This window comes from Zeus faber (genome assembly GCF_960531495.2).
Source record: "Zeus faber genome assembly, chromosome: 14".
Lineage (NCBI taxonomy): Eukaryota > Metazoa > Chordata > Actinopteri > Zeiformes > Zeidae > Zeus > Zeus faber.
Window position 1 is genome coordinate 15,033,613 of NC_137200.1, and position 16,273 is coordinate 15,049,885.

At 43.8% G+C, this 16,273-nt stretch overlaps 1 protein-coding gene across 1 annotated transcript in view; it reads left to right on the forward strand.

Moving 5' to 3' along the window:
- Nucleotides 1–780: 780 nt before the first annotated feature.
- Nucleotides 781–16,273, forward strand: part of ntm (neurotrimin) — a gene marked incomplete at both ends in the record, with an annotated part of 123,330 nt that continues 107,837 nt past the window's right edge. The window contains one exon of the mRNA XM_080013445.1: nt 781–953. Within this exon, the coding sequence (XP_079869571.1) occupies nt 781–953 (173 nt within the window). The remainder of the gene's footprint in view (nt 954–16,273) is intronic.

The following is a 16,273-nucleotide window of genomic DNA, read 5'->3' on the forward strand; positions in this document are numbered from 1 at the left end:
AGACGTGAGAGCAGGTTGAAAAACAGAGAGGATGCAAATTTCATATCGTAATTCAAACTTCATCGTCAACCCCCAAAAGATTGAACAGAAAGGCATCCAACGGGTCGGGCGCCCCTTGCTCACGAACGACCGCGCGCCGGTCCGCGGACCCCACGTTGGCACCCACCGCCGTCCATCCCAAGTTAATACTTTCCCAGCGCGTCCCGCGAGGATCTGACCTGACACGGTGTTCATTTTTTTTTTTGGGAGGGGGAGGGGGGCGGAGGGAGGGTGGTGGTGGTGGTGGTGACCGTGGGGTTTCCATTCGGTGGGTGCGGAGCGTCACAGCGACGGCTTTTCTCACGACGCGCGTCGGACTGACGCTGTGACGGGCTGCGGTCGGAGCGGAGCGCTCGTTTTTTCCTGTTTTGGACGTGGGGTGGGGGTAGGGGGGGGCGGCGGGAGGCGGTGGGGTTGGGGGGGGGGGGGGGGAGTCTCCGCCCTAAGACATTTTTATTTGCTCATTTATTTTGGTGGATTCTTTTATTGGCGTTCCTATCATTTTTCTGCCTTTCCTTCTTCCTTTCTTGTTTTATGAGATGCTTGGATCCTCCGCGCGGAGGACGAGACACTGGGATTAACAGACTGAATGAACCGTGGATAATAACACCCGACTTTTTTTGAAAGTGTATTATTTATTTATTATTGTTTTATTTTACAAACTACCCCCCCCCCCCCCACCCCCACCAGAAAAAAAAACAAAAACAAACAAACAAAAAAAAAAAAAAAAACAACTAAAGAATGAGCGTGGGTCGACACTTGTCTGTTTTGGGTCGGTGTGCGGTGGTGCTGTCGCTCAGGGTTCTGGTTCTGGTCCCCGCAGGGCTGCCGGTCCACAGCCAGGCGGAGTCCCAGTCCGACAGCCGCGTCATGGACAACATCACGGTGCGCCAGGGAGAGACCGTCTTCCTCCGGTGAGTCACGCGTTTCCTGTCTCCGCTCATTTGTTTTGCTTTCGTTGTGTAGACACACACACGCGTAATGTGTGTGTGTGTGTGTGTGTGTGTGTGTGTGTGTGTGTGTGCGTGCGTTCGGGTGCGAAACGAAACAGTACGCAGGCACGCAGGATCCGCGCGCGTCTTTGGACACCAAGGGGATTTGCGGAGGGATTAGATTCGTATTACAGACGCTGATCGGGAGCGGCTGCTGTCCGTTGGCAGGTGTTTGTTTGGGGGGCAAAATAAATGAATAAATAATAATAATAATAATAATAATAATAATCATAAGAAGAAGAAGAAGGTTGACAAGGTGCGTGGGGGTGGGGGGTTCCAGAACGACGGTGCTGCAAAGGGTTGGTCAACCCGCGCAGGTGTCTCAGCGTCCACCCTGTTCGACTGCAGTCATACTGTGCTAAAAAGTGATTATTCAGCGACATTGGTTTATTGCAACAGTACTACGATTGTTTATCATGGCGATGATGATGATGATGATGATTGTTATTATTGTTGTTATTCAGTTTAGAGAACTTTATTTCTATCGTCCCGAACTGTGTGCATTGCTTTGAAAATGACATCACAACACATCCATGAGCACATTCATAGTGTACAAATATAACGATGATAAAAAAGAAAAAAAACACAGATCTGACAATGTGGAAAGTATTGGAGCAACCCTGTTCCGAATGTTCGAACTGTGTTATTGACGTATTTATTGTTACTGGCTGGTTTGGATGCTCAAGGGGGTGGGTCCAAGAGGTGGGGCAGAGAGACCGGAGGGTGGGCCCCTTGCCGCGTCGGCTGGAGGTGGGGAATGACAGCCAGGTTCCAGAGGTTGAGATAAATAAATGCATTAGACTACAGCATTATCACCATATGTGTTTACTTGAAGCAGAAGTTAAACTTGACGCTACGTTAGCCATTAGCTTAGCCCGATAGCTGGCTACCATCTGTTGGATGTGATGCAGTGAAACGGGGCATGCCTGAAGATTAAAGAGTAGGAGGTGGGAAGCAATTATGCTTTGGTATGGGGTCTGGCGACGGAGTTTGGATGTACTTTGGTGGAACACAAAGCCTGCATGGTGGAGACAGGAGACTATCTGCCAACGCGGGATTCGGCTCCTCCGACCCCCAGCAGAGCAGAGCCCATGGTGCGGGATCTGCACGGCTCCCCTGCACGGTGACGCCTTCTCGGCGTGAAGCATGGCTTACGCACAGACTGTACACAAAGAGGGCTGTGCCCTTGGCAATCAGGTGCCAGTTAAAATGCCTAAGAAGAACGTTGTATACTCAGTATAAGTATACTCATCAGGCTGAATGGGAGGCGTTTCACGCCCAATTCGATCTGCTATTGCGGGCGACAGCCTGGTCGGAGGACAATAAAGCTCTGCAGTTGGTGTTTTGCCTTACGGGTGATGCATTAGCATGCTTGTTGCTACTTAGCCCAGAGGAAAGAAGTGACTATGGGGCTTTGGTTGGGGCCCGCAGAGGCGATTTGGATGGTGTGAACAACCTGGTCTCCTGCACTCTGAATTGTGTAGCAGGCGCAGACAGCCGGGAGAGCCGCTACAGACACTTCAGCCAATGACATTAAGATCCTGTCAAGAAGGGCATATGCCCACATGCAGCCCCAGTGCAGAGTGAGCTGGCCAGGGAACAGTTTGTGCAAGCCATGGGGAGCTGTGCATCCAGACCCAACTGGCACACCCCTTACCCTGCAAGAGGCATTGGAGCTGGCTCTGTAAAGGGAGATTGTGGGAGCTGGAGCTGTAGGGCGCAGTCTGAGAGAAAGCAGTCCTATAGTGAGAACTGCTGTGGACAACAGCCAAGCTCAAGAGAAGCATGCATGGGTGAGGGATATTAACTGAACTGATCCGTGCGGTGTCTGTGTCCGTGTCCGTGTCACTGCCTTCACCACGCAGTGCCGCATGACCTCGCCACGCCCCCTGGTTTGTTGGGGGTGTGGCCAACCCGAACATCTCCTCAGGCAGTGCCCAAAACAGGTCAGTTACCAGGGCGGCTCGGGGCCCCTAGAGATTGGACAATACGGACTCCGGCCTTGTGTCCCACACCGCCCCATCATCAGCAGCAGGAGCCCAACAGCACAGGGCTTTACTCCCTCCTGAAGCAGATGACACTGCAGATTCCGCGATGCTGGTGGGTTGGACACATGTTGGGGATTTCGGCCACCTCCCCATCACCCTGGATGGGGCCCAGTACACGGCCCTTGTGGACACACATTCAACCGCAACACTAATGAGCCCTGACATTGTTCCAGCAGGGACACAATTGGAGCGGACTACGGTGCAGCTACAGACAGTGACTGGTGAGCTAGCCCCTATGCTTGGGAAGTGTAGGGTGACTATAAATGTGGGGGGTCTATCAGTAAGCTTCTCCGTGTGGGTGGCAGAGGTGAGGGACCTCTGTATACTGGGATTGGACTTCCTCAGCTTTGCTCGCTGCCTACAGGACCTAGGGGAGAACACACTGAGCTTCCCTAGGTGCACCACTGTTAACATAATATCCCCCTCACAAACCCCAAGACCACACCCAGTATCTGTGAAGCTGTGAGATCAGGTGCTCAAGTGAGGTACTCCCCCACCCCTTCAGCACTTGGCAGCCAACCCCTTATGCCCGACACTCCTGCCGACAGACAGCCCCCCTCTCCGACAACACTCACCTCTATGTGCTTGGGGCCCCCTTCCCCTGCCCCAGCCACTACAATGGAAGAGGTGGATGGATTGTCAATGGTGAGGGAGATATGGGAACGCAACAGTGAATTGCCGGAGCCCTGACAGTGGGAAGAGCTGTGGAATGGTGTTGTCGGAATTCAAGGACGTTTTTGCTCTAATGGATGGTGATGTGGGCCTGACACATCTGGTGCATCATGGAATAGACACTGGGGAGGATCAGCTTATCCAGATGCATCCCTGCCGTCTTCCCATGGCGCACCGGAAGGCCGCAGACAGCGTGATTGAGGAGATGCAGCGGGCAGGCATCATTGAGACCTCAGACAGCCCATGGGCTTTGGGGGTTGTGATGGTCGCAAAGAAACGGAGCCGAAAGATGAGATTCTATGTTGACTACAGACCCCTGAACAATGTGATTAGGAAAGACATCAGCATGCTGGAGGAGAAGGTGCGTGCAGTAAGAGACTGGCCCACTCCCACTGACCAACGACAGCTAAAATGTTCCTGGGCCTGGCCTTGTACTACAGGAGGTTTGTACGAGGCTTCTCTTCCACAGCTGCTCCCCTGTACCATCTGCTGCAAAAGGACAGGAGCTTAATGTGGACACCAGAGTGCCAGCAGGCCTTCAGCTCTCTCCAGGGGGCATCGATGGTGTCCCCCACCCTCACTCCCCCAGACCACACCTTGCGGTTTACGCTCGATACCGACACCAGCAATGTTGGCGTTGGTACGGTGCTGGCTCAGACGGGGCCAGCAGGAGAGAGACTGGTGGCGTACTTCAGCAAAACCTTCAACAAGGGTGAGCGCCTCTAATGCGTCACTCATCAAGAGCTTCTGGCCCTTCACTGCCTGGAATGATCACTCAGCTTTCCAGTGGCTTATGTCTTTTAGAGAACCAGAGGGGGAGGGGTCGCATGCTGGCTGGAGGAGCTGCGGTCTTCACAATGGTGCACAGGGCCAAGGCTCGCCATTCCAACGCAGACGCCCTGTCCCGGCCTGTATTGGCCTTTACAGTGTGGCTGATATTGCACTTATTATTATTTTTATTAGGGGTCCAGCCCGCAGGCGGAAAAATAGATGCTGTGCAATGGTAATTACTCACAGAAATACCACAAAGTTTTTAAAATTTCATGGTAAGTTTTGGAAATGTAATCCAAGGAAAAAAGCCATCACTAAAATTATGTATGTTCGACTACTACTGTAAATCTCTGTAAACACGTAAACCTTCGTAAATAGGTAATAATTGACGCACACAAGACCAAACTTCATCTACCATCAGAGACTTTAAATGTACTAACATACAACAAGGTAAGTTATAACAATGACAAGATTTGGTTTAAAATAAAAAATAAACTTTTTTTAATTAATGTTATGTATAAACAGTTTCCTACAACCAAACTTAGCAGATTTAAATGAAAAAACAGAAAGTGTTAAGTATTGACAAGTTCTTCCATAATATGTGTAACACATACCTAAAACAAATAAACTGGACCCTGTGTATTGCTGCCTGCAACTATATTTATTGTTGTTATTATTGTTGTTGTTATTATTATTGTTGTGGCCAAGTGGTAATATCACTGGGCCTAGATTTATTTTCATACCTTTTAATTCCTAATCCTTTCTGAGTACTCAGGTTTTATAATAAAATTATAAAATATTGTAAGACGGTGATAATAATAATAACAATAATAATAATTATTTTAATAATAATGACAACAACAATACTAATAATAACAATACAAATTTATAAATATATCTGCAGGCAGCAATACACAGGGTACAGTTTAGTCGTGTTAGGTACGTAGTTTTCCGAGTTTCTGTAATTCTGGGATCAGACTGCTCGAATTTCCCCCAATTTTGTCAGATTTTGTCCATTTTTGTCTGTGATGGGAAATGTTGTAGTATTTTTTGATATGTCTTCATATAATTACCAATACTTTGACTAGAATATATTAATACTAATATTACAACTTAAAACAATCCAAGATGACATATAACCATGTTATACAAATTAAAATGACATATAACCAATTTTATGGTAATATAATACAATCTTATGTTATTGCCATTGTATCTTATGTTATAATAGCAAGAAATCTGGCTCAGACTTATGATATATAACATTTATTGTAGACTAACATTACTTTGGAATTTGACTTATAATGGATGGACTCATCACATATAAAACTGATTTCATAAACATGTGTTTCCCTGTCGTCACTATTTAATGCCTTCTCCTTTTTCAAATTGAAGCCCCTATGTTTAGCTGCTTGCAGCTGCATGTAGATGAAATGCCTTTAAAAAAACCCGTCTTTGTTTGACTGTCAACCGGCACCTCTCATTGTTATAATTCACCAAGTTGCCTGTGGAAATAGAGCTGCACTTTCCACTTTATGGAAGGCGGCGTAGTGGTGATCCACTGTGTTTTCTATTCTGCACAGAAAGTTAATAAACTGCTTTAATTTCGGTTGTTTGTGTCTTGTATTTGCTTGTTTGCTGTGTCGTTCAATGATGACGCAGTGGACTGGTGACCGTTTGATGCTGTGTGGAGCAACCATGACGGGGTGACGACTCTGTGATTAATTATAGTTTTCCGAGTCATAGTTTTCTGATTCGTTCCGAGTCGATGGAACGCATCATGTTCTCCTACAATTTGTATGTTATGGCTGGCTCAAATCCTGCAAAATAAGGAGGGACACAACACTGCATCTAACACGGTTTAGATGGGAACAGAATCCGTTTATTTGCAAAAAAGGGTAAAACACAGTGTGCAACCACTAAAGAATGATGAAGTCTACACCAGGCACTTTGCACCATGCGAATGCGAGCGAGAACGTTCTGCTACTTCCGGTAAAATTTAATTGGATTTTAACTATTTTTTTAGGATTTTAATGCTCCAAATGGAGCTCGATATGAATCAAACTTGAATCACAAGATGTCTGAGACGTCCCGGTTGTAACGAGACCTCGACCATGTCTGTCGGTCCAGCGAAGGTGGTGTTTAAAGACACTTTAAGGCCAAAAAATGCCAAGGAGAATAATAATAATAAAAATCCCGGCAATAACTGTGGGCTGGACCCCTAGTAATAATAATAATAATAATAATAATAATAATAAATATAGCTGCAGGCAGCAATACACAGGGTTCAGGTTTTTCATGTTGGTTACGAATTACAATTTTCAGAGTTCCCCTGAAATACAGCATTACCTCCTACTGACACCAGTTACACATTTCTGCCCACTGCTTCTTTATTGTCTTAGACCTTCGGCTTCTCTTTGGCATCTGATATGTGAAAACACACAAACAATACAATTATTTTATAACACAACTAATAATACAGATATTTCTAAACTCAACAAAAATCTTGAAATAATATAAATATCTGGGGAAAACAACACTGTGGCAGTTCCGTCTGCCACGCGCCATCCAAGTGGGGTTTCCAGGGCGCCCCTGCACAGAGACACAGGCGACGACGGGTTGTAGACATAAGTTTATTGTAGAGACGAGGCTACGTGGAATTAGCCAGGAGCAGATGGAACATATCATGACACGGCTCTTTTCCTGAGTGTGTGTGTGTGGATGGGGGTTTAAACCTGCTGCTCCTTAGCCCAACCAATGAGCAACTGGTATGCAGCCGCCCTGACCCAATTACCTAGCTCCATGTGAGGTGTGGCTGCTCAAACTCTCCCATCCACACACCACAAACACATGTTACAGTGAACTGAGTTCCGTGAACGCAGCATCACTTCTTGCTTTCGGGGCTTTCGACTTCGAAACTGCCAAGAAGAAAAATGAAATTAACTGCATGTGTAACCAAAGTGTAAATATGTTATAAATAATAAGTGAAGTTTTCCAAAATATGTTCTATAGTACTTTTGTTTTTGCACCTGGCACTTTTAGATTTATAAGTTTTAAACTTCCGGGGTAACACAGTGAAAGGTTAAAGTCACTGAGACTTTCCTTCTAGTCCGATGAGGCATGGGGCTGGTAGGTTGCTGCGCAGATCCGCTCCTGTATTTATATTTTACATTATGTTTGTAAGTTTGTCTGTGTTGTAATTGAAGTTCATTATTTGTCTAGATGCATATGAAGATGCAGTGTCTCTTCTGTTCTTTTTTTTTTTGCATTGTTTCTAAGAAAAAATTGTTTTATTTTAGATTGTGATTTGGAGCGAAGCTGGAGTCCGTGTGCCAAAGTTTTGTTGTTTTTTTATTGCCAGGCACTGGTGCAATAAAATTGCTGTTGCCAGACCTGAACCGCGTCTTGCGTTCTGCCTTTGATACAAAATCAGAGGGTTACACATGCAGTAATATAAGGGGTCAATGGTAGTCGGTCCTTCGTTGTAGTTCAATGGACGAGCGTGCTTTGCACTCTGTTCTGTTCTGTTTTGTGACTACAAAGTTCATTCCTTCCGGCCTGGTTACAGTGCAATTCTATGATGGGGCGCTGTTTGCGGCTGCGGGTGGGTTCCTGCGCCACAACTGACGGCCTTCTGGAGTAGGGCTGCACGATTATGGCTAAAATGTTAATCACAAGGATTTTAGTCAATATTGCGAGCAGAATTATTTATCATGATTGTTAATCCATTTTGGGAACAGAATATTGTATTGCCGGTAATAGTTAATAAGCATGCACCATTAGTGATTCAGGGTGTGACTCTAAATGGCTTTACCAACTGGCATGGATATATCCCGTAATGCAAAGTCATAATTCTCCTTCGTTAAGCCTTCGTTAACGCACACGTCTTACAGAAGGTGTGTTACCTTGGCAATTCTGATTTTGCAATATAATCCCTTCCCAAAACATTGTCTTTTAGTCCGCCGGACGTTTTCAAGGCCTGATAAAGGCTGGTTCCCTCCATCGAGACATCATCTAGGTCACTTACTGTCCATGTCAAAACACTTTGGGTCTTGCTCTCACGGTAAGGACAGCTGTCAAACTGACAGCTGCACACCGCTTGTTCCTGGAACCTCCAAACCGTGCATCACCCTGATGAAATGAGCCTCTCAAACGCCCAGATGTGTGGGGTGTCAGCAGGTATATTTAAAATAACTTCACCTGTATTATCTATTATTATGTTGTCAGAGATTTGGCAGCAACAAGGTAGGCAGGTGTTTTTCCAGCCCCTCTTTCTCAGTTCTTTGCAGTCCTAACGTTAGAGTTTCGTCCAGAAGTTTCAGAAAATATTTTAGTCTTTTTTTTTTTCAACAGGAGAGTCGCTGACCACTAAGGGCAGCGCATTGTTTCTTTGCTGCCTTGGCATATGGATTTCCTTGGGGCATCTAGAACCCAAAAACTCAAGAATGAAAATATTTCAAAACACATACACAATAAATACATGTACATACACAATAAATACATGTCCCTTGTATAATGTAATTGCTGATGGTTATTGTTACCAGTAATTATCATTTTGGAAGATTCTATACATTGATATCTCCTCATTGGGTTTTTATTTTGTATAACTTATTTGGGTGTTGTGTTCTTTGTGGACGTGTATACTATATACAGTTTACTACGCTGGGCACTGTCCGTGTGCTGAGCAGGACCTCCGTGCCAGGGCATCCACTGTTCATCCCGCTGCTCCACGCAGGGAGCTTTTACAGCATCACATTGATTTTCACACAGCGTCTGTCCGCCGCCATGTATTTTCCTTTCATCTGGGACCAGCGGAGCGGCGCTCACCTCGATGCGTTTGGGTTCGAAGGGCACAGGAATCCATTGATGGAGGGGTGGGTGCTCAGCAGGTCCGTCTTCTATGCTCGACTCTTTATCAACTCTTTGCTTTTTCTACGAGACTCTGGTTTTTTTGTGGGTTATTTTTTTTTTTTTTCAACGGTGAAGGATAAAAGAGGCAGGAGTCCTCCACCAGGGCTGATCCGTGTACTCTGCTTTTTAAATACTGATCCTGGGCTCTCATGGGTTGGATGTCTCTGTGTGTGTGTGTGTGTGCGGAGTGTTATTCATTATTGCTTTAGCATAGGAGCAAATTGCTAACTAGTAGCACTATACTAACTCAGCTCTATATCAGCTAGTAGCACTAAACTAACTCAGCTCTATATTAACTAGTAGCACTATACTAACTCAGCTCTATATCAGCTAGTAGCACTAAACTAACTCAGCTCTATATTAACTAGTAACACTATACTAACTCATCTCTATATCAGCTAGTAGCACTAAACTAACTCAGCTCTATATTAACTAGTAGCACTATACTAAGTCATCTCTTTATCAGCTAGTAGCACTAAACTAACTCAGCTCTATATTAACGAGTAGCACTATACTAACTACCAGCATCATAATAACTAGTAGCATTATAATAACTAGGAGCATTATATTAACTAGTCACACTATAGCAGCTAGTAGCATTATATTAACTAGTAGCACTATAGTAACTAGTACCGTTAAATTAACTAGTAGCACTATAACATGTAGTAGCATTATATTAACTAGTAGCACTTTAGTAACTAGTAGCGCTAAATTAATTAGTAGCACTATAGTAACTAGTAGCATTATATTTACTAGTGGAACTATAGTAACTAGTAGCATTCCATTAACTAGTAGCACTATAGTAACTAGTACCAATGTATTCACTTGTTTTATTACAGTAACTAATAGCATTATATTAACTAGTAGCACTTTAGTAACTAGTAGCGCTAAATTAATTAGTAGCACTATAGTAACTAGTAGCATTATATTTACTAGTGGAACTATAGTAACTAGTAGCATTCCATTAACTAGTCGCACTATAGTAACTAGTACCAATGTATTCACTTGTTTTATTACAGTAACTAATAGCATTATATTAACTAGTAGCACCATAGTAACTAGAAGCATTATATTAACTAGTAGCATTATATTTACTAGTAGAACTATAGTAACTAGTAGCATTCCATGAACTAGTAGCACCTAGTCATCCCATTCCTTCTCCCTCCAAGGGTTAGTAGCCGCCAGGAGCAGTGGGCAGCCCTCACTTCCATGGCACCAGGTGTGGATCCGTGTCTTGGTCGGGGACAGGGCAGCAATGTGTGCATGTTTTTAATTGGTGTCCTTTCTTTATATTGGAGGAGACCCATGTGAGCATGGGGAGAAGAGACAAACTCCACATAGAAAGGCTCCTGGTCAGGAGATAACCCACCGGAGTACTCGCCCCCAGGCAGGAGCCAACAGCGCCACAGGCGGGAATAAAACCCAGGACCTTCTGCTGTGAGGCAGCAGTGGAAGCACTGTGTCACCGTGCCAACTCATAGCACTATATTAACTAGTAGCACTATATTAACTAGTAGCACTATATTAACTAATAGCACTGTGCTAACTTGTATCAATATATGAACTGGTACCGCAATACTAACTAGTAGCACTATTCTAACACGTATCACTAAAATAACTAGTAGCACTATACTAACTTGTTGCACTATTCTAACTAGTACCAGTATACCAACCAGTGGCACAGGACATTGCACACACAGCAGCCAAATAAGTTGAAAAAACCTTTCTTGGAGGAAAATGAGATTTTTCCAAGTTTGTGATCCTTTGTGGTTTTTTTAATCTTTCAACGTATTTTCAAAACCGAGTTTGATTTATAAATAGTCGAAAAGTGTTAAACCGTGGAGTTAAATATTCCCGTTAGATTGCGTAGGGAAACACAGTTCACTTACCGGGATCGATCGTTTCCTTTAAAGCAAGCATCCAGGTGAAGATCATTCATCCATATTCCATGTGATGTGAAGTCACAATGTGAGACCGTTTTGATAGAATTCAACCTTTAGATCGTACGTGTTTTACACTCACTGTTGTGAAACCGCGAAGAAGAAAAGCCTTTCGCGTCACACACCCATAAACGGACGGTTAAAGCGCAGCACGGGGGTGTTTCGGTCTCATTTGTCTGTGAAAACTTTCTTCTCCGTATCGTTATGGACTTAGGCGAAGCGGGTGGTGGAAGCTCTGAATCATATCTCGGACCTTAATCTGACTAGTGCGATAGATCAAAGTCAGCGTTGGCAGCGCGTACTGGACTTCATTTTCCTGCGATGACAGTCAGTTCTCCGACAGCGACGCGGAGAACGACAGCGATGCTGAATCTGATATTACTCTGGACTTTTCAAACAGCGAATTTCAAACTTAATGTGACGATGAAACTGAATATTTTCAAGAACCAAAAGAACGGAAGAAGTTGATGACGTGATGAAGTCCGTTGAGGTTGGTGACAGATTGCATATTTCAGATTTTCTGAGACTCATATAATGATAGACTCTACATTTTGTTGTGTTGTCCGTACTTTTAAACTCCAAAATAATTCCACTTTTATAAAACATGTATATTCTTACTGTTAAATAAAAGCTTTTTTTTTTAAGCAAATTTTGTTGTGTTGTTGAGCTGTTCATAATTGCCCCATTCAGCAGTATGTTAAGTAGCCAGGAGGCTTTGTTGGCCAACCCCATTTGCATTGTGGGAGCTGGCTGAATGAACCTGGTGTGGGTAAAACTTTTGGGGTGATTATCTCAGAATCACAGTTTGCCACACCCTTGTCATTAACAAGTCATAGCTTGAAATTTTTTTGCTTGATTTGCACAAGTGACGCCTTGTTTGAAAGCTCTGATTGTCCACTTTCGAATGATGTGAAAAAAAACAAAACTCGAAAACCGCCAAATGACCCTAAAATACGCGGTGGGTCACATTTTTATTTGTTTTTTAATATATTTTTGTTATTTTTCATGTATTTATTCATTATATACCATTACATAATGAATAAACGAGGGATTATTTAAAAAACGAGGACAAATGAGTGTCAGGCTCAAGGCTGCACCAGCAGACTGACACGGTATTTCAAAACAGGACTGTCTGATCTACAAACGGACCGATGGCCACCCTTACTGCAAGGCTTTCAGCCCAGCTTGAATGGATGGAACGGATTCCTTTCTCTTTATGTGCGTCACTCTGCTTCAAAGCTCACAAGGACTGAACAAGAGCCAGAGATGTGGCTCGATTCGCTGTTTTGATGACTTGCAACTTCAGGGCTCAACACTAACTTTTAAAAGTTGTTGCCAGGCGGACAACCAGGCATCAGCTTTTGGTTTGCCAAAACTGAAAATATGTTTTCCATTTTAAGTCATCTCATTGTCTGAGTAATTAAGATACTATGCAGTTATATGTCAGCATTGCTCCCTGTTCTAAGGTAATATCAGATAACGAGTCCACTAGTTAATCCATCGCAGATAGTGTCATTGTTAAGATCAGTGCAAGGAGGGACCCAAATGCACGACACAGAGACAGCAGACAGACCAGGGTAAAACGAAGGAGGTTTATTTGGCGGTACAATGGAGATGACCGGGTCCAGTCGGGATGGGATGGGTCGGAGCCAGCAGGGCTACCGGGCCAGGTGGAGCAGGACAGGATAGGAACAGTGGGGACTGGGAAGGAGGGATCAGGTTCCGGGTGGAGAGACAGAGAGACGGAGAACCAGGCTGGACGGGGCAAGATGGACAGACTTGATCGGGAAGAGGAGACAGGCAGGTAAAGATGAAGACAAGACACTTGGATAAACAGGCTAGGTCTATGGACTAGGAAGGAGCCAGGAGAGATACAAACTCAGGTAGCTTTGCTAACGATCTGGCGATGAGTGACTGGGGAGCCGGAGAATAAATACTGCCTTAGATGATCTAGTCTAGCAGATGATCTCTAGTGGCGCTGGGAGGCCTTGGGCTTGACAGTCATTCTCTCGGACGGATAAAAAAATCAAAAAAACTCCTTGGATACGTTTGGACGATTCACACAATTTTGTCACCCAAATTGATGTGAAGAAAGCGACATTCGCAGAAAAGTGAGTTGTTTGAATCCCTGACTGTAATAACCTTGCCGTTCACTGTGACTCTGACTCTTGGCCCGACAGCGCTGTCAGCCGCCCAGCAGGAGAGACGCTCTGTGGTGCGCTGGGATTTTGTAACTCAACTATGAGCAGGACGCACACTTTTACTTTTTCTCTGTGTAAATCTGATGTTTTAACATCACAGAGGATGAATAAATGCATTCAAACGTGAGCAGGTGCCCGTGCGCACTGCAGAGTGAGAAGGGTCTGCTATTTATTTTCTTTTTAGCTTTTTTGCAATGATTGCAATTTATTTTGGAATGGCAAGTACCCTATGAATAGAGTATAATAGAAATGTATTTTTGCACTTATTATTACTTATATTTGCATGCAGCAGATGTACCCAATGAGACCAAATGATTAGAAAATCGGATTTCTCCTATCACACATATAAACTCAAAAGGATTTATTGTGAATATTTTTTTATTATGAACATACAATTGATTGAAAATCAGAATCGGAATTGGCCAGTCCAACCTTTAAAAAATCGGTAATCTAAATTGGCCATGAAAATTGCAATCGTTGCATCTCCAATTACAAGTGTCAGTGTGACATTACCCGGTATGCGAGCGCACACTGGGAATGTCATTTTCATGTTTGGCAGGGGCGATTAATTTGCAGGCACAGGGGGGACCATGAACCAGTCGGCGTATTTAAATGAGGTATTATTCACACATTTTGTGCAAAATTGGCCTGTCTATGGAAATGAGCCTTGTCGCAAATAGCGTCCAATTCACAAACACTGGCAATAATAACCACACGCAGTTAGAGTGAAGTTTTTACCGTCTGCAGAGACCTGGTGAAAAAAAAGGCAGTGCTGCGCGATCGTCTTCAGGGAGCTGGTGCATTATATTCTGACATTATTAATACAATTGTTATTACTGTCACGGCATCTGAAGGTAGTGGAACGGGCAGCTGTCCGTGGAGGTTTTCAAAACAGACTCCAAAAGCAACATTTTCAACCTGTGAATAATTTATTGTACAAATAATTTATTGTCAAAAAATATTGTGTGTGTGTGACCCACCGCAGCAAAACGTGCTATCTCCCGCATTTCTAAAATCGCCAGGAGCAGCCAAATAAGTTGAATCTTTCTAGAAGGAAAATTCGATTTTTCTAGATTTGTGTTCCTTTTTTAACTCTCAAAGTATTTTCAAAACCGAGTTTGATGATAAATAGTAGAAAAATGTTAAACCGTGGAGTTAAGTATTTCCGTGGGGAAACACTCACTTACTGAGACGCTGAACAGCTCTGAACAGTTTTGATAGGGTTCAACCTATAAATTGTCCTACTTTTACACACACACGGAGACATTATTGTGTAGGGGACGCATACCAACGAAAAAGTAATGCTGACATCACTTCCGTAAACAAGACGAGGATCCTTCGGTTTCAATTATCTGTGAAAACTTTCATCTCCACGTTGTTATGGATTACAAGAAGTGGAGAACATTTCAAACAGCAGATTTCAACCTGAATGTGACGATGAAACTGAATGTTTTCAAGAACCCCCGGAGACCAACGATACGCCCGTTGTTGTTACAATGGAAGAAGTTGATGACGTGATGAAGTCTGTTGAGGTTGGTGATGCAGATTTTGAACAAGTAGCAATGGACAAGATCCTCAAGTTTACCTGCAAATGCAGTCAGGGACGAAAATAAAATAAAGAGACCCCAAACAGGATCTCAGAGTGTAGCTGGGGTAGAGTTGGGGTTAGCCCACATAAATAACTCCAAGAACTTTGAAGATAATTGGCATACGTACATTTATATTTTAAATGACACACCGAGGTGATATACAAAGACTAATATTATTGACAGACTGTACATTTTTTGTGTTGTCCGCACTTTTAAACTCATAAATAATTCCACTTATATAAAACATGTATATTCTTACCGTTAAATAAAGCTTTTTTTTTTTTTAAAACAAAGTTGTTGTGTGTCGATGACACTGTTCAACATTCCCTATAAACACAAGAACAATGCAGAGATTGCCCCTTTCATCAGGGTGTCAAGTCCCCATTCAGCAGGGTGTCAAGTGGCCATGTGACAAGTAGCCTTGTGGCTTTGTTAGCCCTCCAGCCATTTGCGTTCTGGGAGCTGGCTGAATGCAACCAAGTGTGGGGGAAAACTTTGCGGGTGTTTATCTTAGAAACACAGTTTGCCACACCCTTGTCATTAACAAGTTATAGCTTTAAAAATATTTGCTTGATTTGCACAAGTGACACCTTGTTTTGAAGCTCTGATTCTTCACTTTCAAATGATGCGAAAAAAAGTCAAAAGCCACCAAATGAACCTAAAGTCTGCGGTGGGTCACACACACACACACATATATATATATATATATTTATATATATAGGACAGGACCAGATGACTGCAGGATCACTTGGAGACAGAACACCTCTTTGGGGACCTCTGGGGACTCTGAGCCCCAGTAAGGGGCTAGTCTGTCTCGGTGGAGAGCTAAAATCCTTCCCCTGGGTGGCATATGCACCTGTACACTACCTCCCAGAGTCTTTTGGGGATTCTACAGGGCCCCACCCATTTGCTGTCAAGTTCTGGACACTGTCCTTTCTTCCTTTGGAGACTGTACATCCATTCAAACTCCAGTATTCTGAAATTCCGCCCCTGGGCTCGAACGTCGTAGTTCCTCTTCTGCCTTGTCCCCGCCTACAGAGACTGATTCCTGGCAAAGAGGTGTGCTGTCTCCAAAAAATCCTGCAGTCGTCTGGTATACTCCTGTCCTGG